The sequence below is a fragment of the Bufo bufo genome, chromosome 6 (genome assembly GCF_905171765.1).
Source record: "Bufo bufo chromosome 6, aBufBuf1.1, whole genome shotgun sequence".
Lineage (NCBI taxonomy): Eukaryota > Metazoa > Chordata > Amphibia > Anura > Bufonidae > Bufo > Bufo bufo.
The window spans coordinates 168,067,764-168,094,093 of record NC_053394.1 but is presented as its reverse complement, the minus strand read 5'-3'; the positions used below and the strand labels follow the sequence as shown (position 1 = coordinate 168,094,093).

At 42.0% G+C, this 26,330-nt stretch overlaps 1 protein-coding gene across 4 annotated transcripts in view; it reads right to left on the bottom strand.

Moving 5' to 3' along the window:
* Window positions 1-624: 624 nt before the first annotated feature.
* LOC121005107 (zinc finger protein OZF-like) overlaps window positions 625-26,330 on the bottom strand; it is a 46,688-nt gene continuing 20,982 nt past the window's right edge. Inside the window, exons 4-8 of one of the 4 annotated variants that reach the window (XM_040437665.1) lie at window positions 25,155-25,263; window positions 24,142-24,230; window positions 19,446-19,557; window positions 5,832-6,470; window positions 625-2,942 (exon numbers count right to left, since the gene is read on the bottom strand). In XM_040437665.1, coding sequence (XP_040293599.1) covers window positions 2,323-2,942; window positions 5,832-6,470; window positions 19,446-19,557; window positions 24,142-24,230; window positions 25,155-25,263 — 1,569 coding nt within the window. In that variant the 3' untranslated portion in view covers window positions 625-2,322. Of the gene's footprint in view, window positions 2,943-4,927; window positions 6,471-19,445; window positions 19,558-24,141; window positions 24,231-25,154; window positions 25,264-26,330 lie in introns of those variants that run through there. The other 3 variants (XM_040437666.1, XM_040437668.1, XM_040437667.1) reach the window with 3 other exon arrangements.

The following is a 26,330-nucleotide window of genomic DNA, read 5'->3' as shown; positions in this document are numbered from 1 at the left end:
TCACAACCGCACACCATGTGTAACAACACCAGCCCAGGACCTCCGCATCCAGCATGTTCACCTCCATGATCGTCTGAGACCAGCCTCCCCGACAGCTGCAGCAACAATCGGTTTGCATAACCAAAGAATTTCTGCACAAACTGTCAGAAACCGTCTCAGTGAAGCTCATCTGCATGCTCCTTGTCCTCATCGGGGTCTGGACCTGACTGCAGTTAGTCATCGTAACCGACTTGAGTGGGCAAATGCTCACATTCGATGGAGTCTGGCACGTTGGAGAGGTGTTCTGTTTACGAATGAGTCCCGGTTTTCACTGTTCAGGGCAGATGGCAGACAGCATGTGTGGGTGAGCGATTTGCTGACGTCAAAGTTGTGGATCGAGTTGCCCATGGTGGCGGTGGGGTTATGGTATGGGCAGGCGTATGTTATGGACAACGAACACAGGTGCATTTTATTGATGGCATTTTGAAGGCACAGAGATACCGTGACGAGCTCCTGAGGCCCATTGTTGTGCCATTCATCCACGACCATCGCCTCATGTTGCAGCATGATAATGCGCGGCCCCATATTGCAAGGATCTGTACACAATTCCTGGAAGCTGAAAACATCCCAGTTCTTGCATGGCCAGCATTCTCACCGGACATGTCACCCATTGTGCATGTTTGGGATGCTCTGGATCGGAGCAAAACTGAAAGTGTTGCGTTTATATTTTTGTTCAGTATAATATCATCAAAACATTCAGAATATCTGAAGAAATCATGTGCACAAGGGACAAGGTCAATATTGGATGCTCGTGATCTACAGGCCCTCAGGCGGCACTGGAAATCACTGCAAAGGCTCAGGAACACATCCAGAAATCAGTGTCTGTGAACTGTGCAATCCACATATGGAAGCTGTATCATGCAAAGAAGTCATATGTCAACACGATCCAGAAACGCTGCTGTCTTCTCTGGGCCAAAGCTCATTCAAAATGGACTGAGGCAAAATGGAAAACTAAGAGGAGGGGGACCACCAGCTTGATATCAATGCACAATTCAAATGCCTGCATCTCGTATGGTATGGGGTTGCATTAGTGCCTATAGGGTGGGAAGCTTAGAAATCTGGAAAGGCACTATTGATGCTGAACAGTATATAGAGGGTTTAGAACAACATATGCTCCCATCCAGATGTCTCTTTCAAAGAAGGCCTTGCACAGTTGAGCAAGACCATGCTAAACCACATACTGTATCCATCACAGGATGGCTTCACAGAGTAGTCCGGGTGGGGAACTGATCTGCCTGTGGTCCAGACCTTTCCCCATTAGAAAATATTTGGTGCATCATGAAATGAAAAATCTGTCAAAGAAGACCCAGGACTGTTGAGCAACTAGAACTCTACATCAGGCAAGAATGGGACAATTTTCCTTTCCCTAAACTCCAGTAATTGGTCTCCTAACTTCCCAGATGATTACAGACCACTGTTAAAAGACGAGGGGATGCTACTAGGGATGAACAACTTCTGTTTTCAAGTTCGGCTTACAATGTTCGGGTTATCTAAGAATTCCGTTATGGATTCCGCTACCATGGACCATAAGTTATGGTCGGTGGTAGCTGAATCCATAACGGAATTCTTAGATAACCAAAACCTTGTAAGCCAAACTTGAAAACAAAAGTTCGCTCAACACTAAATGCTACAAAATAGTAGACATGGCTCTGTCTCAACTTTTGAGATGCATTGCTGCCATAAGTTCTAAAAGAGTAATTTTTTCATGAAATCAGAAAATTTCGCACTTTCTGATTAGGATATGTGTTCTATAATCTATTATAAATAAAATATGGGTCCATGAGAGTTACAGATCTTTGTATTCTGTTTTTAATTACATTTATTTACATTTTAAATTTTTTCGCATTTCAGGTTGTACTTTAGAAACCTCCCCTTCCATGCTGACTGCTGGATCTGTTAGCCTGTGTAAATCTGAACAAAACTCATAGACTTTGTAGTTTGGTTATGAATGGACTTTTAAATGTCTAGTTGGTCTGAATGACTTGAGTTGTCAGCATGTAAAGGAAGCCTATACATTAATAGAAGGAATGAAATTAATGTGGATTAAGAAATTAACCCTCACAATGTAAAACACATTTATAATATTTGATTTTACAGACAGATGTTTATTTACAAGAATTGTCCAACATTTCTCACAATCAAAACAAGAAAACAGTTTCATGTCTCTACATTTTGTGATGTCTAACTAGATCTTATTTCATATTTTTATATGGAAATGGTTTCTCAACAAATTCTGATTTATGGGCAAAAGATTTTATACAATCTGAGCACAAAAATGGCTTCTCATGCCAGGTGAGTTCGTTCATGTCTCAAAATATCTGATTTATGGATAAAACATTTCCCACATTCTGAACATGAAAATGGCTTGTATCCTGTGTGACGTCTCTGATGCTTTACAAGAGAAGACTTCTGGGTAAAACATTTTCCACATTCCAGACATGGATATGGCCTCTCCCCCGTGTGAGTTCTCTCATGTTTAACAAGGGCAGATTTCTGGGCAAAAGATCTCCCACATTCCAAACATGAGAATGGCTTCTCCCCTGTGTGAATTCTTTCATGTTCAACAAGAACTGATTTTTGGGTAAAGCTTTTCCCACATTCTGAACATGAATATGGCCGCTCATCACTGTGAGTTCTCTTGTGTATAGATAGACTTGAGTTGTGCTTAAAAAGTTTACCACATTCAGAGCATGGAAATACTTTACCTCTGTTGAGAACTACAGTTTGATCAAATGGGTCTTTCTTTGGATGACTATGATCAGATGATGGCACTCTGGTTTGAAGAACTAGGGATATATTTGGGTTAATGGGTGGTATTCCAGATTTATCAAGGCCGATATTAAATCCTACTTCATCTTTTGGAGATAAAAGGCGATGTCTCTTCAAGTCTTTAGTGAAGCTATCTGTTGATGAAAGAAATACATTCATTATTTTTTGCTTTTCTGTGACAGTGGATATATAACTTTCCTACCATAATAGTTTGAAATGATCACATACTGTATAATGAATTATGGAAAATACTGTCGCCTACTGAACACAATTATTGCTGAAAACCTTGTATGTGTAATATGGAAACTGAGCTTTATCTCCAGGGTGATACTCTCACATTAGGGCTACAAAATGTCTACAACTGAAACGGGCATTCAGAGATTTCACATAAAGTTTTATCTTTTTGATAAGCAATTCAAGAGGCTGTTTAGTTCAGTGGTTGGAATATTTGCAGGGTAGATGACAGTATTGTGTTCTCAAAAAATTGAAGAATTATTCAATTAGAACATCTGTTGGTGGCAGCATCATCTTATTAAAGACATGGGTCCTGGCAGTATAGCAAACATGTATTGATGAGGTATTTGGGTGGCATCTCTGGTTTAACAATGGATTATGTATCCATTACGATTTACAGGCTTGCAAGCGGCAGCTAAAAGGGGTTTTCCCAGCACCCCCACCAACCAGCTGTTTAAAGAGACCAGGCACTCCAGTGAGCACTGCGCCCTCTTGCTAGGCCATGTGATGTCACATTCATTGGTCACATAGCCTAGGTGCAGCTCAGTCCCATTCAAGTGAATGGGGCAGAGCTGCGATACCAAGCACAGCCACTATCCAATGGACAACGTTGTGGCAAACAGCTGATCAGTTTGGGTTTCTGTGGGGGTTCCAGGTGTCCACCAATCTGATATTGATGGCCTATCCTCAGAATCACGCATCAATATCAAACACTTGGAAAACCCCTTTAATGCCAAGCAGGGCCAGATATGGGAACATCGATTCCACTTCAATGCAAGAATTACAATATATAATTCCAACATCTTTGAGTACCAAACCTTTCTTCTTCCTTCTAGCTATACAGCTAGCCCACCTGGATACCAGGTAAAAAACTAACTCTGTTAACATTGATGTAATCATCTGCTATATGTATTAATAATACTCGATAGCAGCAGCCATTTTTGAAAGAAAAATTAATGCCTAAATGTCACTGTCTTTGTGCACATCACAAGTTTCTAGTGGTGTAGCTATTCCGGATGGTTAACCATAATTCATTCTTAATGTCAACAGGGTTGTGCATAAGAAAAATGTGCCATGTCTGTCCATTAGTTGCAGCTCATTTCCACTGAAGTGAATGGAGCTGAGCTGCGATACCACACACAACCTGTGGACAGATGTGGTGCTGTTTTGGAAAGAAAGCAGCAGAGTTCCCCCAATGCTGCACAATTTTGATGCATTGTAATTAGAAATTGTTGAGAGATCTGTTGGAAAAATGCTTTATGGGTAACATAGGACTGCCAAATGGAGTCCTACATGATAATTTTATTTTGCTCTTATTGTATTCCAGATTATCTATGTTAAGGAAACATTTTGCAGATGTGGTGAAGCTTTAGATTTTGTTGCAATAGATCTTAACAGTTTTTTGTACACGAGATCTGCACTAAAGGTTGAGTCATATCTGAAAATCCAGTCTATTAGTAGCACGTAAATTGTATGTTCTAATGTCTTATTCACACATCAGTGTTCGGTCAGTGATTTTGAGCCAAAACCAGGCAAGTCTCAAAACACAGAACAGGTGCAGCTCTTTCCCTTAGGCCCATCCGGACTCGCAGCGCAGCACCCGTCCTGAACTTCCAGCACTGCCAGGGTCGCGTAGCAACATATTGATTTTTGATGCTATGTAACCCTTAGAGGTCTGGAATGTATTGTATAACACCACAGCATTATGTCAGTGCTATTCAGTACATTCCAGAACTGTAAGGGTTACATATTATCATAAATCAATATAATACTATGCGACCCCAGCAGTGCTGGAAGTTCAGGACGCATGCTGGGCTGCGAGTCCGGAGCCTGACACTCGTTCTTGTGAAAACGGCCTTATACCTCATGTCTGTGGAAGCTCCAGTCCTAGTTTTGGCCCACAATCACTGACCAAAACACTGATGTGTGAATGAGGCATAACAGTCACTAAAATACACATGGAACACAATGTAAGTTCGTAGAATATAATAACCCTCGCATAGTGTAAAAAGATCTTTATTTTAGAATTCTGATTTATACAAAAAAACTACAAAACTGTACTTAAAGGGAATCTTTCACCCTGATTTTGGACTATTATCTGCAGATCACTATTTTTTTTTCCTATTGCCCCCTGCTCCCTCACTGTCAGAGCTCGACGACGCGCTGAAATACAGAGTCTGGACTGCTGTGCCGTAATAGAGAGGACTCATGTGCACATGCACAGCAGTCCTGACAATGTATTTCAGAGCACTAACAGCGGGGGAACCGGAGGCAGTAGAAAATAAACAATAGTGATTTGGACTCCTTATCTGCAGGTCTACTTGTTTATTACAACAGATAATAGTCCACAATCGTGGTGACAAATTTCCTTTAACAGATGCTCTTATGAATGATATCAAGTGTTTTAATGCCATAACATTCCCGACATTATGAACATGAGTATGGCTTTCCCACATGGTGGATTTTTTGGTGTTTATTAAAAGATGATTTATGGGTAAAATGTGTCCCACACTGCAGACATGTATATGGTTTCTCCCCTGTGTGGATTCTCTGATGCTCAATCAGAACTGATTTCCGAGTAAAATGGTTCCCACATTCTGAGCATGAAAATGGCTTCTCTCTTGTGTGAATTCTCTGATGGCCAACAAGAATGGATTTGTGGGCAAATTCTTTCCCACACTCCAAACATGAAAATGGCTTCCCCAGTATATGTATTCTGTGATGCTCAACAAAAGTTGCCTTTCGAGTAAAACGTTTGCCGCATTCCAAGCATGAAAATGGCTTCTCACCCGTGTGAGTTCTCTGATGTTCAACAAGAACGTTCTTCTGGGCAAACTTTTTCCCACATTCTGAACATGAAAATGGTTTTTCCCCTGTGTGAATTTTTCTGTGTTCTTTCAGAACTGATTTCTGTGCAAAACATCTCCCGCACTCTGTACATGAAAATGGCTTTTCCCCTGTGTGAATTCTCTGATGTGTCTCAAGATGATGTTTGCGTGAAAAACATCTCCCGCACTGTGGGCATGAAAATGGTTTCTCCCCGGTGTGAATTATCTGATGTCTCTCAAGATGATGTTTACGTGAAAAACATTTCCCACACTCCAAACATGAAAATGGCTTCTGGCCTGGCCGTCGATGTTCAAAAAGAATGGATTTCTCAATTAAACATTTCCCACATTGTGAACAGGAGTACAACTGTTCGTCACTAGGAGATCCTGTGTCTTGAGAAACATCCAAGTTCTTTGTAAAATCTTTCCTGCATTCACAACATGGGACTATCTCCCACGGCTCTCTGCTGTAAAGGGCTGGGGACATTTTAGGGGCCGTGTGGTTTTCTCCAGATTTATCTTGATTGATATCAGGATCTTCTGTTTGATAATCTGGAAATAAAATAATATGTCCTTCTGGAATCCTGGCGTAGTCATCTGCTGGGAAAGAAAATACTTTTAAAATTTTATTGTGAATCTTTTTTAACATTCCTACTAAAAAGATTCCCACACAACATTCATTCTTGTGTACCAAAATAAAGTAGCTATTCCCTCATTGAGACAAGAAATGCATTCCTATTGTAAGAAACTGATATTTAGCAAAATTGTTAACACAATATAACTGAAGACTTTGAATGTGAATAACTATGGGAGATTCCAAATTATATGCAGAGGAGAAAAATTAGGGTTATTCACTTCAGAAAAAAGACGACTAAGGGGAGATCTAATTAATATGTATAAATATGTATAACTATATCAGGGGTCAGTACAGAGATCTATCCCATCATCTATTTATCCCCAGAACTGTGACGAGGGGACATCCTCTGCGTCTGGAGGAAAGAAGGTTTGTACACAAACATAGAAGAGGATTCTTTACGGTAAGAGCAGTGAGACTATGGAACTCTCTGCCTGAGGAGGTGGTGATGGTGAGTACAATAAAGGAATTCAAGAGGGGCCTGGATGTATTTCTGGAGTGTAATAATATTACAGGCTATGGCTACTAGAGAGGGGTCGTTGATCCAGAGAGTTAGTCTGATTGCCTGATTGGAGTCGGGAAGGAATTTTTTATTCCCCTAAATTCGGGAAAATTGGCTTCTACCTCACAGGTTTTTTTTTGCCTTCCTCTGGATCAACTTGCAGGATAACAGGCCGAACTGGATGGACAAATGTCTTTTTTCGGCCTTATGTACTATGTTATGTACTATGTTACAACTATAGCTACAAATACCACTATAACTATGTAAGGTAACAGAATACAAGGCTCCTTGGTTGCTGGTTAGCCATTATTCATTTAGTGGATCCAACTCTGGCCTTGAAATTGGGATCCCCCTAATGTTTATGGTGTTCAACGCGGACTATACCCCAATGGGCGATGTAGTGGAAAATGAGGTTTGTAAAGGTTTGATTTCAACACTAATTATTTCATCTATCGGCAAAAAAGCTTTTCTCCTTCTCCCCAATGAAATAAACGTGCATGCTTCATTGATCTAATGGTGGTCATACACATTAAATGAATGTCAGCATGGGTGTCCTGATTTTCCTCCAATGGCAGATGTCAAGGAAAGGAATATTAGGCAGTTGGATGTCAACACACCCAAACCTTTCATTGCCAAGGGAGATAAGCCGCCATAAGAAGTGTCTGGCAGTGGCTTTCTCCCCACTGAGAACACATGCATGACTATTTGAGCTGCTCTCTGTTCACCCAACAGTTATCTAATGTGTAAGGCCAATCTAAAGTTGGGGAGATTGAACTAAATATAAGATAGTATTCAGCCTATAGCCATCTTATAGGTATTGCCAGATAAGGCCTCCTTCACGCCCCAATAATTGGTTGAGTAGTTCTATTTCTATGTCAAGAGGAAGTAAAGACCAGCAGGGGACCTAGGAAGTGTTGGGATGGGAGAGGCAGGGATTTACTACTGCAAAGGTCCAATGGTTTGATAATTAAAATGCAGTCCCTTGTTCAATCCAGGTTACTATCATAACAGCAGGATGCAATCAGGTGATCCAAGTTATTTTCTATTCTTCTGGTTTACAGGATATGGCCTCCTCATAGATATAACAGTATTCTATGTATAATACTGGCTGATGCCGAAATTACACAGTTTTGTCCATCGTAAAGTGGATGGAACTGGTTCCTGCAGTGCTTCTTCCATGGGACCAGTGCTGTGGTAACCAACTCCATTCATTACACAATGGATGTGATTGTGTAGTACTGATTCTGGAGCTGCTTTGGAACAGCTGATTAGTTGGTGTGCAGGGTTTTAGACCCACTTTGACCAGATATTCATGGCCTCTCCTGAGGTAGTTGGCACAAGAGAACGGGTTCCCCTGTCAGTAGATGTATAAATATTTAACATCAAAGGAAAATAAAAATGACATAAGATGAACATTGCAAAACCCCCCGATTTCAGGGGAACCAGCCAACAATCTAATGTGTATAGTGGTATCTGGACTCTCTCTAATGACAGAAGTAATGGGAAACAAAGAAAGGACATGCTGGAGGTGTCTGCCAGTGACTTATTCCCCTCTGTCTATTGAGAGCACATGCACAGAGCATATATGTTTTTACAGGGGGTTCAGGAACAATAGCTGTCAGCCAAATGTTGTAAGGTGTTTGGCCACCTTAATACTTTGTTACAGACGGGATGGATGGTGAACATTAAGGTTGCTGTGTGATTTGGTTTAGGGATACACTGAGATGCGAGGTCAAGAGGAGTCCTAGTCTTTATCCCTAATTCCCTCCTAGAGGTCTGAGCTTACTACGGTGTATCCTGGTTATTGTCCCCAAATTAGTCTCCTGTAACAAAAGCTAAGTAAATTTTGGAGAAATACAAAATTGTAAGGCAATTTCAGAGTGATATGTAGTACACAGGTCAGGACAAGCAGAGCACTTTCATATGCAACATAATGAGCCTGAATAAGGAAAAGAGAACCAGAGATGTCATTAGAACAAGTCAGTCAGAAAAGGAAACAAAACTAACACAAAAAAAAACTAACACAAAAACTAACACCAAACCAGGTCACTGAAAGCTAGCATAAAGAGCCGAGCCAGAATATTTAGCCATAGGTAAGTGTTACACCACCAAAAAAACATCCTGTGCACTAAACCTTTAAAAGGAATTTCCAACTATGAAACATGACGTTACATATCTCTAAATTAAACCATCACTTTCTAGTTTTTGGGAATCTGGATCCTCGCAATGTAGGAGCTGAAGGACTATTCAAGTGCTGAGCTCCCCACACTATGACACTCCCTGCCACCAGCTGTGTAAAGAACTACAAGTAGCACATCACATTTACTTCCATAAGTTCCAGAAACAGCAAAGGATGTGGAGGCTGCCTCATCAGGCGGGACAGGGTTCAGGGGGCTCCATTTCCAAGTGGACCTCCATCTAGATGTTTTATAGTTTAGAATATGGCTTCAGCTTTGTAACTTGTATTATATATAAAAAAATAAAAAATAAAAATAAACTTAAACTTGCTTAACCACTTGGATACCAGAGGTTTTTTCATTTTTGCGTTTTCATTTTTCTTCCACATCTTCCTTGAGCCATAACTTTTTTTATTTTTCTGCTCACGTATCTATATAAGGGCTTATTTTTTGTTGGACAAGTTCTATTTTCTAATGCCACCATTTAAAATTACATACAATGTAGTTGGAAGTGGGCAAAAATTCCAAATGGAGTGGAATAAGGAAAAACGCAATTTCTCCACGGTTTTACGGGTTTTGTCCATACAGTGTTCCCTATGTGCCCTTCATTCTCTGGGTCAGTACGATTATAATGATACCCCATGTGTATAGTTTTTTTTTAATGTCTAAATAGTGAAAAATTTAATTAAAACTTTGAAGAAAAAAGAAAATCACCATCACCATATTCTGCCCCCTATTTTTTATCACATTTTATGACTTTTTTTGAGCAAGAGAAGTGATAAAACATGGGGGGTTGATTTAAATTTTTGTTTGTTATATATTTTTTTACTTTTGTAGCTCTTATTTGGGGCTACAAGACTCAATTTTTTTTATTCTGTACCATCATGTTTCATAAATATCCATGATTATACTATAATTGCTCATTTCTTATGTTGGCCTGCCACCTGCTGGCAAAAATAAGAATTGCAGCGCCAATACCCTGGGTCTTTTCAGAGAGACACAGCATATTGAATCCAATTATCAGCATCCTGGCGCTTCCGGGTTTTTTAGTTTTTATGGTTCAATCTTTATTGTTTTACCCAAACAGAGTAACAATCAAAGGATGGTAATAATTACCAAATATCGTAAGAGGTAATTGTGAAAAACACATGCAGCATAACAAAAGAAACAAGATACGTGTGACATCATCTAGTATCCGTATATGAAACATCTAAAAATATGATTATAATAAGAACTACTAAAAAGAGAGAGAAGTAGGAAGACAGAAAGAACAGAGGGGGAGACAGGACTGAGACACTAGGTAAGAAACAGGGGTAGCGGGGGGTTGGGGGGGGAGATACAGGGAGACGAGATACGCCATATCAAAGATGATAATGTCCAAGAAGCCCAAAGGATCAGGTGAGAGAGCAGTCTCTTAATCAAGCCGAGAATCGTGAAGAGGTTCGGAATTGGAGCCAAGTCTCCCATGCTGCTGTGTAGACCGGGCCTGAGAGTCTGGACTAGGCACGTAACTCCTCTAAGCGTGCCAGGGCATCTAGAGCAGTTGCCTAAATAATCCTCTGCAAGCTCTCTGTCGACCTCCACCCACGAGGAATAATCTGCCTCATGGCAAGTATAAAAAATCTTAGGGTACGTTTCTAAACATGTTTTATTCGCCCCGGGAAAACGGAAAGCAATGCTATTAAAGGAGAAGGCGACATATTAGTCTGGTTAAGATGGTTATAAACAGAGAAAACATCTTTCCACAGAGGAGCCACTCCAGGACCATCCCACCATATATGTGCCATCGTACCAACGTCCCCTTGGCATCGCCAGCAGGTATTCCGTACTGATGGGTAAAATTTATGTAGTTTTACCGGAGTCCTATACCACCTGGTCCAAATTTTGTAATTAAGCTCTTGGAGGCCAATGGATATGGAGGACTTATGTGTGAATAATAAAGATCTTTTCCATTGATCTGGGGAAATAGTAACTCCCAACTCTTCCTCCCAAGCCTTAGCCAATTTTAGTCCCTGGGGGTGCATCCCATGTTCCTTTTCCTCAGTCTCTCTATCATTGATCATACTATAAATCAAGGAGACCGCATAACCTGGGGCTGACACAGAGACACACAATTTCTCAAATCGGGTCAATCGCGCGTTAGACTGAGACCCAGGTGTCAAGGACCGTAAGAAATTTCGTAGTTGAAAATAAAGAAACCATCTACCTGGCGTGTTTGGAAGGAGATGAGACAAATCATTTAGGGGGAGCAAGTGTGTAGCTGAGGATATGAAACTCGGCAGATTTTTAAGGGAGTCAGGAAGTGCCGGATGCCCATTTAATACCGTGATAGGTCCCGGCATTGTGACCAATTTTAACTTTGGAGCAAATCTATCCCATAGTGCGGCTAAGGAGGACAGCAATGGAGATAAATGTAAGTGTGGGATCTGGTTACGCGAATCTGCCGGAAGCCAAAAGAGTCCGGGCACCAAGTGAGGAGACGCATCTCTTTCAATTTCCACCCAGAGCTTTGAGGCAGAGTTATGAACCAGGTAAAGGACACAATTCGTGATGGATGCCCTGTAATAAGTAAGAAAATTTGGTAGGCCTGCTCCCCCCGAAGACCTGGAGCATGTCAACAGATCGTAACTAAGTCTTGGTCTCGTGCCCTTCCAAACAAATCGCGTGGTGATTCTCCTAAGGCAGGTAAAAAATGAGACGGCACGGAATTGTTTGAAATAAGTACAAGAGTCTAGGGAGAATATCCATTTTTAGGGTATTGATTCTACCAAACCAGGAGATTTGTAGGGACTCCCATTTACGGTGGCTGGATTCAATACAATAGTTTTGATCAACGGAGGAAAATTTTATTTAAAGACTTGCTCGGTATTGGCAGGTAAGTTAATTCCCAAGTATTTAACGTATTGTGAGGCCCAACTGAACAGAAAGGAATCCTTTAAATAAGTAGTTAATCTGTTGGGAAGGCTAATGTTTAGGATTTACGATTTATGGGTGTTCACCTTGAAATTACTGAGACGGCCAAATATCTTGAACTCGTTTAATACTGAAGGGAGACAGACTCTGGGAGAGGTTAAATATACACTCACCTAAAGAATTATTAGGAACACCTGTTCTATTTCTCATTAATGCAATTATCTAGTCAACCAATCAGATGGCAGTTGCTTCAATGCATTTAGGGGTGTGGTCCTGTTCAAGACAATCTCCTGAACTCCAAACTGAATGTCAGAATGGGAAAGAAAGGTGATTTAAGCAATTTTGAGCGTGGCATTGTTGTTGGTGCCAGACGGGCCGGTCTGAGTATTTCACAATCTGCTCAGTTACTTGGATTTTCACGCACAACCATTTCTAGGGTTTACAAAGAATGGTGTGAAAAGGGAAAAACATCCAGTATGCGGCAGTCCTGTGGGCAAAAATGCCTTGTGGATGCTAGAGGTCAGAGGAGAATGGGCCGACTGATTCAAGCTGATAGAAGAGCAACGTTGACTGAAATAACCACTCGTTACAACCGAGGTATGCAGCAAAGCATTTATGAAGCCACAACACGCACAACCTTGAGGCGGATGGGCTACAACAGCAGAAGACCCCACCGAGTACCACTCATCTCCACTACAAATAGGAAAAAGAGGCTACAATTTGCACGAGCTCACCAAAATTGGACTGTTGAAGACTGGAAAAATGTTGCCTGGTCTGATGAGTCTCGATTTCTGTTGAGACATTCAAATGGTAGAGTCCGAATTTGGCGTAAACAGAATGAGAACATGTATCCATCCTCTGATGGCTACTTCCAGCAGGATAATGCACCATGTCACAAAGCTCGAATCATTTCAAATTGGTTTCTTGAACATGACAATGAGTTCACTGTACTAAAATGGCCCCCACAGTCACCAGATCTCAACCCAATAGAGCATCTTTGGGATGTGGTGGAACGGGAGCTTTGTGCCCTGGATGTGCATCCCTCAAATCTCCATCAACTGCAAGATGCTATCCTATCAATATGGGCCAACATTTCTAAAGAATGCTATCAGCACCTTGTTGAATCAATGCCACGTAGAATTAAGGCAGTTCTGAAGGCAAAAGGGGGTCCAACACTGTATTAGTATGGTGTTCCTAATAATTCTTTAGGTGAGTGTATAAGAAGATCATCGGCAAACAGGGACAATTTATGTTCAGTTTTACCTTGGATGGATTGATTGGCTTGCATAGCATTCGCCAAGGATTGCATGACTAGGATATACAAAAATGGCGATAAGGGGCATCCTTGGCGTGTGCCGTTGCGAATAGGGAAGGGAGTAGATAAGATGCCATTGACGCGGACCTTCGCCGATGGATTGGAATACAGTGCCATAATTATTTGGATCATTTTGGTTCCCAAACCTAAATGTATCAATGTAGCCTTAAGGAATTGCCAGTTAACCCTATCAAAGGCCTTCTCTGCGTCGAGGATGCACCAATGGATTTTAGAGTATTGTCGCGGGCTTCCCTACCTGGGACAAAACCCACTTGGTCTCTATGGACACAGACTGGGATATGGGGGTGAAGCCTAAGGGCTAAAAGCTTTACGAAAATTTTCAGGTCCACATTCAACAGGGAAATGGGCCTATAATTAGCACACAGAGGCGTCTTTGCCCGGTTTAGGAATTACCGTGATGTGGGCTTGTAAGGCCTGATATGTGAAGGGACAATCCTCCGCAGTTGCATTGAATGCCCTCGAGACAACTAGAGCGAGATCCTTTCCAAAGAATTTATAAAAGCGGTGGATAGGCCACCCGGGCCGGGGCTTTTTCAATTTTTAAGGTCTCTAACTATAGCCAAGAACTCAGGAGATGTGAAATCGGATTCCATGTCGCTGGAGATAGTGGCCAGTAATTGTTTGGGCCCGTATTGCGACACAAAATCTCTTACATCAGTAGCTAAACCGGAGGAATCGGGAGGGGGGGGTCTGATTTAAGTTATATAAACCCGAGTAGTAGGACTGAAACTCCTGCGCGATCTCAGCGGGGGTATGAACTATACCTCTAGACGACGTGTTCAACGCCGCAACATGGGTTAGCATATTGTGTGGCTAGAGGGCCCTTGCTAACCACTTCCCGCATGTATCCCCATACTCAAAAAAACAATGCCTAATTTTGTCCCTAATGCAGAGAGACCGCTGGTCTAGTATCTGGAGGATTTGTTGACGTATCAGGGAGATCTCCGATTTTAGCTGGTAAGACGGGGAGGCCTTATTTAAAGCATCTTTCTGATTAAGGTCATTGAAAAGTCATTGAAAAGTGATTAAGGTCATTGAATCTTGCAGTTGATGGTGCGCTCTTTCTTTAGTCTAGCTCCATGAGATATAAAGAAGCCCCGTAGTACGAACTTGAGGGCCTCCCATTGTACGGGTGCAGCTGTCTGATCCGATGCGTGTATGGCAACGAAATCGGAAATGGCAGATAGAATTGCAGTGGCACACACCTGGTCTTTTAATAGATTATATTCAGCCTTCATGTGTATGGGCGAGCACCTCTAGGGTTTGGGGACAGGAGACGATAAACAGGGGCGTGATCTGACCACACTGACGTGTCAATAGAACAACGTGGGTGTAGGTCCAGTAGTGCTTGAGAAATAAAAAGATAGTCTCCCATAACTGTTATGGGCTAGAGAGTGAAAGCTATAATCCTTGACACCTGGGTGCAGAATGCGCCAAAGATCAACTAATCTAAGCGAGGAGAGGGTGGACTTAAACAGTCGCAATGCTGATGGAGAGATTGAGGACTTGCCCACCGAAGAGTCAAGAGCAGGATCCATTACCAGGTTAAAATCCCTGTTTTTTAGCTTTTAGATGCTGTGATCACACTTGATCACGGCATCTAAATGCTTTAATGACCTCGATCGGCATTACTGCCAGTCACAGTCATTAGCCGCGGGTCCCGTCTGTCATGGCGTTCGTACATCTACTAGCACTATCAATGGAGCCACACACACAGCTCCATTGAAAGTGAACTGGTCATGCTTGGTTATTGCAGCTCAGCGCCCACTGACGTGAATGGGAGCTGAACTTCAGCAACCCAGCTAGTTCCAGCCCCAGAGGCTGCAAGGAACAGCTGTAGGACCCCCACCGACTGAATACTGATGATCTATTCGGACAATAGGTCATCAATATCAGGAGTCTGGAAAACCCTTTTATTAAGGACTGTTCCTTGCCATTCTAATACTTTCAGTCCATCTTTCATCTTGCCCTGTCACCAGGGACAAGAGAGTCAATCATTAGATTTAATTTAGTAAAAAGGCAGATCAAAAGTTCTTTGCATAAACAACCCAGGTTTACCTTTCAGAGAATACTACTGGATTTCCATTCTTCACCGTTTGATCCCAGATGGTATTAGGGTGTCAAGTCAACCCCTATTGTTCTCTATGGAATATATTTGTTATTTCTGAATCCTCATCTAACCATCAATTCCACTAATGAGAAGGTTGGAAACAGGTTTCTGAATTACCGGTACTTCTGAATCGCCACGTGTGGTCAACCAGGTGTCATCCTCATTAGCCTATTATGAATGCAAACTATTGGAGCCTTTTTTGCAAGTCTTTTTGGTTATTATTTTTCATCTTCTATTTCCAAATGGCAGAATTTTTTTTTTGTGAAATGAGTTTTATTTTTATGGCCATTTTTTGGGGCACACATAATGTACTTAATTTTTTTTTTACTATTTTTGAGGATGAAGGTATGGAACTCCTCAATTTTTGGGGTATAGTCTTTTCGGTTTTAGTTTTTCTGGTGCAGTATTAGGCCTCCTGCACACGACAGTATTTTTTCACGGTCCGCAAAACGGGGTTCCGTTGGTCCGTGATAGTTTTTTCGTCCGTGGGTCTTCCTTGATTTTTGGAGGATCCACGGACATGAAAAAAAAAAGTTGTTTTGGTGTCCGCCTGGCCGTGCGGAGCCAAACGGATCCGTCCTGACTTACAATGCAAGTCAATGGGGACGGATCCGTTTGACGTTGACACAATATGGTGCAATTGCAAACGGATCCGTCCCCCATTGACTTTCAGTGTAAAGTCAGGAGTTAATATACCATAGGATCGGAGTTTTCTCCAATGCGATGGTATATTTTAACTTGAAGCATCCCCATCACCATGGGAACGCCTCTATGTTAGAATATACCATCGGATTTAAGTTAGGTCGTGAAACTCATATCCGACAGTATATTCTAACACAGAGGCGTTCCCATGGTGATGGGGACGCTTCAAGTTAGAATATCCTACGAACTGTGTACATGACTGCCCCCTGCTGCCTGGCAGCACCTGATCTCTTACAGGGGGCTGTGATCAGCACAATTAACCCCTCAGGTGCCGCACCTGAAGGGGTTAATTGTGCTTATCATAGCCCCCTGTAAGAGATCAGGGGCTGCCAGGCAGCAGGGGGCAGACCCCCCTCCCTCCCCAGTTTGAATATCATTGGTGGCCAGTGTGCGGCCCCCCCCTCTATTGTTTGAATATCATTGGTGGCCAGTGTGCGGCCCCCCCCTCCCTCCCTCTATTGTTTTAATATCATTGGTGGCCAGTGTGCGGCCCCCCCCCTCCCTCCCTCTATTGTTTTAATATCATTGGTGGCCAGTGTGCGGCACCCCCCTCCCTCCCTCTATTGTTTTAATATCATTGGTGGCCAGTGTGCGGCCCCCCCTCTATTGTTTTAATATCATTGGTGGCAGCGGAGAGTTCCGATCGGAGTCCCAGTTTAATCGCTGGGGCTCCCATCGGTAACCATGGCAACCAGGACACTACTGTAGTCCTGGTTGCCATGGTTACTTAGCAATATTAGAAGCATCATACTTACCTGCTGCGCTGTCTGACCGGCCGGGAGCTCCTCCTACTGGTAAGTGACAGGTCTGTGCGGCGCATTGCTTAATGATCTGTCACTTACCAGTAGGAGGAGCTCCCGGCCGGTCACAGACAGCGCAGCAGGTAAGTATGATGCTTCTAATATTGCTAAGTAACCATGGCAACCAGGACTACAGTAGTGTCCTGGTTGCCATGGTTACCGATCAGAGCCCCAGCGATTAAACTGGGACTCCGATCGGAACTCTCCGCTGCCACCAATGATCGGGGGGGGGGGGGGGGAGAGAGGGGAGGCCGCACACTGGCCACCAATGATATTAAAACAATAGAGGGGGGGCCGGGGGGGCACACTGGCCACCAATGATATTAAAACAATAGAGGGGGGCCGGGGGGGCGCACACTGGCCACCAATGATATTAAAACAATAGAGGGGGGGCCCGGGGCGCACACTGGCCACCAATGATAATACAATAATTCTATAGATCCGACTTCGCATAACTTCATAAATTAATTTCTACTGTAAAAAAACATTTCCCGAACTCGGGTTCGGTTCCAAGTGGTACTTGGTACCGAATCCAAGTTCAGGAAATTGTTTTTTACAGTAGAAATTAATGTATGAAGTTATTATGCGAAGTCTCACGAGATTTCATCAAGTAATAACTTTGACTTTTAGGAGCCAATACATTCTAATACTGTACGGAGCGCTCGCCTTGTACAGTATTCAAATGAAGTATTATGCGAATCGACTTTTGAGGTTTCATCCAAAGTTGATTCGCTCATCCCTAGTCGGTACTAACAATAAATATCAATTCTGCCATTTTTATTTTTAGTTCTGGTCATTACAGATGCGGCAATACCAATAATGTGTCTTTTTTGTACTTTCTTTTATTACACCAGTTCTCACAGGGTTTTTTTCATCCCACTAGGTGACTTGAACATGTGATCACTTGATTGCTTATATGATGCACTACAATAGTTTTGTACTGCAGTGTATTATGATTCAGCAGGGCCGGCCAGGCTTCAGCAGATTCGGAGACCATGTTTAGGCACCCAGCAAAACCCCTCTTCCCTCCGTATAATCGCTTAGATGCCGCAGCCGCTATTGACCATGGCATCAAAGGGGTTAAACTGCCAGGATCAGAATCAATCATCGCCAATCATGGAAGGAGCCCACATGAGGTGCTCCTGCAGCTGATCTATGGATATATCACTATTATGGATATATCCGTCATACAGCACAAATGAACACTTGCTCATGATGGATATATCGCTGATAGAGCATTAAGGGGTAATTGCTGTAATAAGGACAAACTTTAGCTTACATAACAAAGTTTATACAGTATGTATAGGAATTGATCTCCACCTTCATTACCTCCAGTTTATGGAATTATTTATTTAGTATTAACACCAATTAAAGGGGCTCTCCTGCGATGTATATTGATGACCTATCATCAGGAAAGGTCATCAATATCAGATCAGCGGGGTCTGACACCCCTGCCAATCAGTTGTTTGAAGGTCATTACACTGCGTGTTGTCTCCTGTGGAGCAGCAGCGTCGTGTAATTACAAGTTCTTCACTCCATTGAAGTGAATGGAGCAAGTACTTGTCATTACACTGCACTTCCAAGATGAAGTGTAGTGTAATGAACACTGATCTCCGGGGGTGCCGGGTGTCGGACCCCGTCGATCTGATATTGATGAACTATCCTGACAATAGGTCATCAACATATATTGCAGGAGAACCCCTTTAATGTTGTATACAAAGCAGCAGCAGAGTCCAAGTCCAGCATTTAAAACAGGGTGGGAATTACAAATCCACCAAAATGTTCGACTATACTGAGCGTCAACACCTCATGAGCTGACAAGTCACTCAGCTCCAACTGTTCTTGACATCTCTGTCCCGCCATTCACACTTGTGATGGATATCCTTTAAATGTCTGTGTAAGACAACAGGGGTTGTCTGCCATGGTCTTTCCTGCCTTTATCAATTTCGCCATTTAACTCCCCCAATTTAATACTGATGGCCTATTCTAATGAAGGGCCATCCACTTTAAAATTATGAATGAACTCTTTAAAAAAGGCAGCTGTATTATACAAGTACACACACAGGCAATCACCAACAAACAAGAAAACAGTTGTTTGTTGCTGACCTCATCTTTAATTTGGGTATAAAATCATCGTATTTGGCAGCAGATCTCCCATTGTATATAGGGGATGCCCTGCCAACAAACAACGGTAATCTATGGGGAGGGAACAATTTCAAAAATGATTGTTCATTCAAACCCCAATCAACTTCCTATAATGTTGATCAACACTCTTTTGGGCAATTCATCTGCCTGTGTAAAAGGACTATCACTGTGGGCAAACACGTGGTTCCCATTAGTTAGTACTGCTGGTACTGAATATGGAGAATAGGCATGTTATCTGCATGTGGTTATTACTCACCGGGGCTTATATCCACAGGAATTTCCTCCTCTTTACACTGAAGATCATTCCTCACATATGGCTCTTCTTCACATGTTAAAGCCTCAACTTTTATATTTATCAGCTCTTCATCCTAATTGCATATATGAACAAACAATATTACATTCAGAAAACAGCAAAACCTTTAAAGCCAAGTATTATCAAGTGACGCGACACTGAGAAGATACTCCTTCACGTGCTGAACCACGAGGTAGGTGCCAGAACTCCAACCAACTGATAAAAATACTCCTGTCTAGGCGCTGTGGTTAGACTTCTACCAAACAAATGATGACACATCCTGCCAATATAACATCACTTGTTAAGAGTGGAACAAGAACATTTAAAAAGTGTACCAAAAGTTAAAATAAAACTTTATTAAAACCAAATGAAAATGTGTAGAAAGTAATATTTGGAATACTTTCATTATATTATTTTTTACTTTTCCTAGTGAAATAGGAAACTGAAATTCAGGTGCCTATCGCACTTTGCAATCTGTACCTGCACTGTGTACTGCACTACAGATTCCCCTGTGGCCAGACCAAGCCTGTACTCTGCCTGTACCAGCACTGCCCTTCCTCAAGCCTGGCATCTTGTACATGTGACTGGTGGGTCCCTGGTGGAATGGATAGCATTTAGGGGCTTTAGCAAAGTGGGCACAGGCAGAGGAGCGATGTGGCATATGAGCTCCTGACCTGCGCTCTCTCCACTTAGCGCTGCTAATAGAATAAACTCCAATCGCCACTAGATTTATTACGCTATACACTCCAGGTGGTGCTAATCTGCTACCTGGACACACAGCAGAATTTTGATCTGCAGGGGCCACTAATTTTTTCTCAGATGATTAGGTTTGCTTTTATAGAGGCTCAGAATCTCAATAGCTACAACCCTCCAGGTATTTACCTAGTGGTGTACTATATACAGGTGAAACTTGAAAAATTAGAATATCGTGCAAAGTTCATTTATTTGAGTAATGCAACTTAAAAGGTGAAACTAATATATGAGAGAGACTCATTACATGCAAAGCGAGATATTTCAAGACTTTATTTGTTATAATGTGGATGATTATGGCTTACAGCTTATGAAACCCCAAAGTCACAATCTCATGTACCCTTTGCTCAGGGGGTATGGATTAAGTAGCTGACTAGAGTGTGACACTTTGAGTCTAGAATATTGAACCTTTTCACAAAATTAAAATTTTAAGCTGCATTAATGCAATTCCTTTTAATTTGGATTACTGAAATAAATGAACTTTTGCACGATATTCAAATTTTTTGAGTTTCACCTGTAAGCTGAGGTAATCTCACGATGCGCGAGCTCGCGCATGCGCAGTGCCGGCATAGTGTTCCTTCCCTGTGCTGGCATCAGCCTCAGGGAAGGAACTGTGCACCGTGAGATTACGGCGATCTGACTTTGTGAGCAAGGAGGAGATTTGTGGATACAGGCAGTGCTGGGCTCCTTCACAGGGGGCGTGGCTGGGCTCCAGAATGGTTAGTGCAGCCCCTTGGGCTCCTTACCAGGCTAATTTACACATTATATATATATATATATATATATATATATATATATATATATATATATTTATAAAAATCATTTTTTTTACACTCAATAAAACCACTCAGAGATATAGGACAGGTATATTGCGGACATGCTAGCGGCGATCTAGCCGTGCATGTCCGCATCTCTATAGGGTAAAAAGAGGTTACAGAATCCCTTTAAGCCACTTTGTAACCAGTTTGGCAGTATGCTTCGGGTCATTGTCCATTTGGAAGACCCATTTCAGCCCAAGCTTTAACTTCCTGGCTGATGTCTTGAGATTTTGCTTCAATATTTCCACATAATCTTCTTTCCTCATGATGCCATCTATTTTGCGACGTGCACCAGTCCCTCCTGCAGCAAAATAACCCCACAACATGATGCTGCCCCCCCCTGTGTTTCACAGTTGGGATGGTGTTTTTAGGCTTCCAAGCTTCCCCCTCCAAACGTAACGATGGTCATTATGGCCAAAAAGTTCAGTTTTAGTTTCGTCAGACCACAGGACCTGTCTCCAAAAAAAATGTAGGTCTTTGTTCCTGTGTGCATTTGCAAACATTAATCTGTCTTTTTTATGTTTCTTTTGGAGTAATGGCTTCTTCCTGGCAGAGTGGCCTTCAGCCCATGTTGATACAGTACTCGTTTCACTGTGGTTATTGACACAATCTTACCAGCTTCCGCTATCATCTTCACAAGGTCTTTGGCTTTTGTTCTTGGGTTGATATGCACATGTCGGATGAAAGTACGTTCATCTCTAGGACACAGAACCCCTCCCCTTCCTGAGCGGTATGATGGCTGGACATCTTGTTTGTACGTGCGTGTAATTATTTGTACAGATGAACGAGGCAAGGCATCTTGAAATTGCACCCAAGGTTGAGCCAGACTTGTGCAAGTCCACAATTCTCTTTCTGATATCTTGGCTGATTTCTTTAGACTTTCCCATTATGCTACACAAAGAAGCAGTGCGTTTCAGGTGTGCATTTAAATACATCCACAGGTGTGTGTCTAATTAACTCAGATGTTGCCAAAAAACCGAAGAAGAAGCTTCCGAACAAATGACATCATATGGGACGTCTAGAATTGTTTAAAGGCATAGTAATCTTAGTGTATGTAAACTTTTGACATTGCAGAAAGTAATAAAAATGCCTTAAAACATTCTCTCTCAATATTCTGGCATTTGGCAAACAATAATAATTATGATAATCCTAATTGACCAAAATCAGGAAAAGTTTATTCTGATTTCATGTCAGATATTGAGAAAAACATGCATATGCGTCTTTTTATATAGTGTATGTAAACTTCTGGTATTAACTGTACATCTATAGCAGGAAGCACAAAGGTGCTGGACGCCCCGCCATACATGCACAGTCATTTTATAAAGTGGGACACCCAAGTAAAGTTTTCATATTTGTTAACATATGTGGGCACATAATTTTTTTTTTTTTCAATCTCTATTCAAACTGTATATAAAAAAATGATTTCAATTCTGTTAGACTTGTACATGCCATGTAGTCAAAGATTCATGGTAAAACTATGTGCGACTATGTGCGTGGCATATTACCAATTCATGTATGGGCCCATTTCTGCCATTCACTTCTGTGAAAACTACCTTCAAGACCTAAAATAAACTCAGGAGTACCAGATCAGGCACAAATGAGTAGAGCCTTGTTAGGCTTGGATCTAACATTGTGGTGGCCACCCACCTGCAGCGGCCAATGGCTGCACATAATTTGGTGTGCTGTTTCATGTTGAAATTTAGGGCATCACTGTGCTGAAAGTAAAAAGATCTCTGAAGTCAGAAGGAAGGTTATAGATATATGAGTATTAAACATATAGAAGGAATATGGCAAGGGGTTTAAAAAGACCAAACCCTGTGACTTTACCTTTATGTCCCAAGTTGTGTATACTGGGGGTTCTGGACGAGGAGTCCTGGTCGCATTCCTTGGGGAGACGCTATTTCTTGCCAGAAAGGCCATAGCCATGCGCTGGATGGGGGATAGACATCCCACAAGAGGGAAGTGGATCTCCCTAGTAAACCATGCAGTCTCTATGGAGAATTTTGTCTACAAGCACAGATGTTGTCCACAAAAGTTCCATAAGGTCTGGGGGGATTGGTGCTCATCGCCGCTGACTCTGCACACAACACATATGTACTCGGCAACTGATGACCCTCCTTGATTTCCCACCTTACCAACGGCGGGATCGCCTCGCTTACAGTGCTGTAACTGACACGGTGTCCCTCACATACTTGCAAGCTACCTGCAACCCCAGCTATTATTATGTGTCCTTCTATTCCAGACTTCCAGCATGCATTAGTATTTATGTAACTATGCTAATCTTGCATGTGACCATTGACCCCTGCGTGGGTAATCACAATGTCTTGAATGTACCATACTTGTGCTGTTTTAATTTAATAAAACGAGTTAAAAAAAAAAAAAAAAGACCAAACCAGTGTATATCAGTCATTACAATGTCTGGCAGACCATCCACGAGTGATGAAGATATTAAAGGTTGTCTACTTGCCCAGTCTAGGCCATCTCAGCTTGTTCATATCAAGAGCAGAACAAAAGATGCAGAGAGAAGTCTTTTACGAATCATAGGATCAACAGATGGCTCTCATGCTGATGTCAAGCGCATGAGTCCACTAAAAATCTGTAGACTACATGGGAGGTGTGCCAAAAGGAACATTTTTCAAAGAACAGAGCAAGTCTTAGGTTTGTTCATGAACAGAACATTCGGAACAACATGTTCAGGACAAGCGAGGCAAGAGATAGAGGGCTGCGACTGAGTGTTTTCCTGTTCATTAATCCATGCACACAATGGCGCTGCTCATGTATTCATCATTTCAGTTCTGGTTTTCAGGATGAGGGTACAGTCTGCCAATCATGATGAACATACTCATAGGCTTAAACTGTTAAATTGCTATTGTTTGCTCAGTCACACAACCTCCCCTTTATATACTGTTTGAATAAGGATCAAATATTGATTTATTCTCAAAAGTTAAAAAACTCTTCATGTGGGGTGTCCTTACTTTTTCACATTACTACATGAGATTTTACATTAAGGGGTTACAGAGCTAAGACTGAATAAGAAGATCCACATAACGCCTCATCATTTGTACAGCACTTGGTACATCAGCTCCATCTACCTCATGATCCTGGGATACAATGTATTCTCCTTTGCAATCTTGAGAATAAAGAGGGTATCGCTCCGGAGGAGGTTTGTCCCTTGGTTCATCTGCAGGAGACAAACACATACACACATAACCATCAAAAATAGTTTTCTATGCCTCAAACCCATATTATCATACACCCTTCTACAGCTCCTATAATGGGAGAGTTCCCTTTGTGTATTTCTCATGTTAAGTTATCATGCAGACTGCAGCAGGTTTTCTGATGAGCTTTCTCTCTATTTTGTCACATTCATTTAATTCTCCATCTTCACAAGCCTTCAACTCCTAAAGTTGATAGGAGAGCCCTTTTGTATTCATCATGTTGCTTCTGCCAGGAAGTACACAGTTTAGATTATATTTACCAATTAATGTGCTTCCAAAGGCAACTGGCTATTCTACTAATGATTTCAGTTTGTCATATTTGAGCTACGTTTACACACAATTTTGGGTCTTCATCCATTGTCTTGACTGCAGGAATACCATACAGTTCTCTGTTATTTCACAACCCCTTTAAATGGGTTTCCGTTGGTTAAATCAACCTCAAAATCGGTGGTGGTCCAACCCCTTGCACCCCAGCCAATCAGCTGTTTAAAGTGTCTGCAATGCTGGGAAAAAGAACAGCGCCCCGCACTGTATAGTGGTTGTGCTTAGTATTGCAGCTCAATTCCATTCATGCATACGGACTGAGATGCAGAAACGCCACGTAACCAATGAACATGAGGACACAAGCCAAGGAAGATGCCTCAGTGCTTGCACAGCTAACTGGCGGAGGTGCTAGGAATAAGATGTGATACTGATGAACTATCCTGAAAAGAGGTCATCATTGTATAAGTCCAGGAAACCCCTTTAAACATGTTTGATGTCACCTTCCTCAAATGACAAGTTGTATGGAGCATTAGGGTTGGCGATTTCTGGCTTGCAGAATAAAAATGCTGGAGTGACAGCTTGGCGAATATGTGATTTTTCAATATTCACTGGTTGCTACTCACCTGGACAGATATCTACTGGAATTTGCTCCTCTTTACAATGCTGATCAGTCCTCACATACGTCTCTGCTCCTTGTACTGCCTCAACTCTTAAATTCGTTACATCTTCACTCTAATTTCATATTTGGGGAAAAATTAACATTGGAGAAGAAAAGTCTCTGATAGGGGACATATACCGAAGAATCATAGTCTTTACAAGGTGCAGATATACAGGTATATCAGAAGATCCCATCTGTGGATTCTGTGAGCTTGGACCTTGATCACTTTCCAAAATCACAGCATCTCAAACCTGCTCAGAGACAATATGTACTGCCATTCAAAGCAGCGGAAAACACTGTTGGTGGAGCTCAAATATTTCATGTTACTTTTATAGTCGTAATAGCAGAAGAACCCGGCTTTGCATGGGTATATTTCATCTATTTCATTTAATGTTTGTGTGTGTGCTTAAAAGATAGACAGTATCCCCCATAACATGACCTCTACAGCATGCTGCCCCCTTAACAGTGACCTCCACAGCCCCCCACTCCTTAACACTGACCCCAAGTGCCCCACCTCCTTAAAATGGGACCTCCACAGCAGCCCACCCCCTTAATATTGACCTTCACAGCAGCCTGCCCCTTTAACATTGAGTTCCATAGCACCCCAACCCCTTAACAATGACCTCCACAGGGGCCTGCCCCCTTAACAGTGACCTCTAAAGCACCCAGCCCCTTAACAGTGACCTCCATAGAGGACAGTCCCCTTAACAGTGCCCTCCACAGCAGCTCCCTTTTAACAGAGACCTCCACAGCGCCTTCCCCTTTAAAAGTGACTGCCACAGTACCCCGCTCCCTTAACAGTGACCTCATAGTACCCCGCTGCCTTAACAGTGGCCTCCACAGTCCTCTGCCCCATTAACAGTGACCTCCACAGTGCCTGCCCCTTTAACAGTGACCTCCACAGCGACCGGACAATTGAATTCCTTTTCTCATGGGGCATTATTGTCTTTAATTGACAGTATATAAAACCCCAAAACTAATTCCCATGTGAATGTCACGGATCCATATATAATAACATAGTTAACCAAAAAAGATATATGGATACCCACTAAGCAGTATAAAATAATATACCAATACAAAATATAATGAAACCATACACAATTTTATTTTAATCACATAAATGTTCACGATTGACAAAACA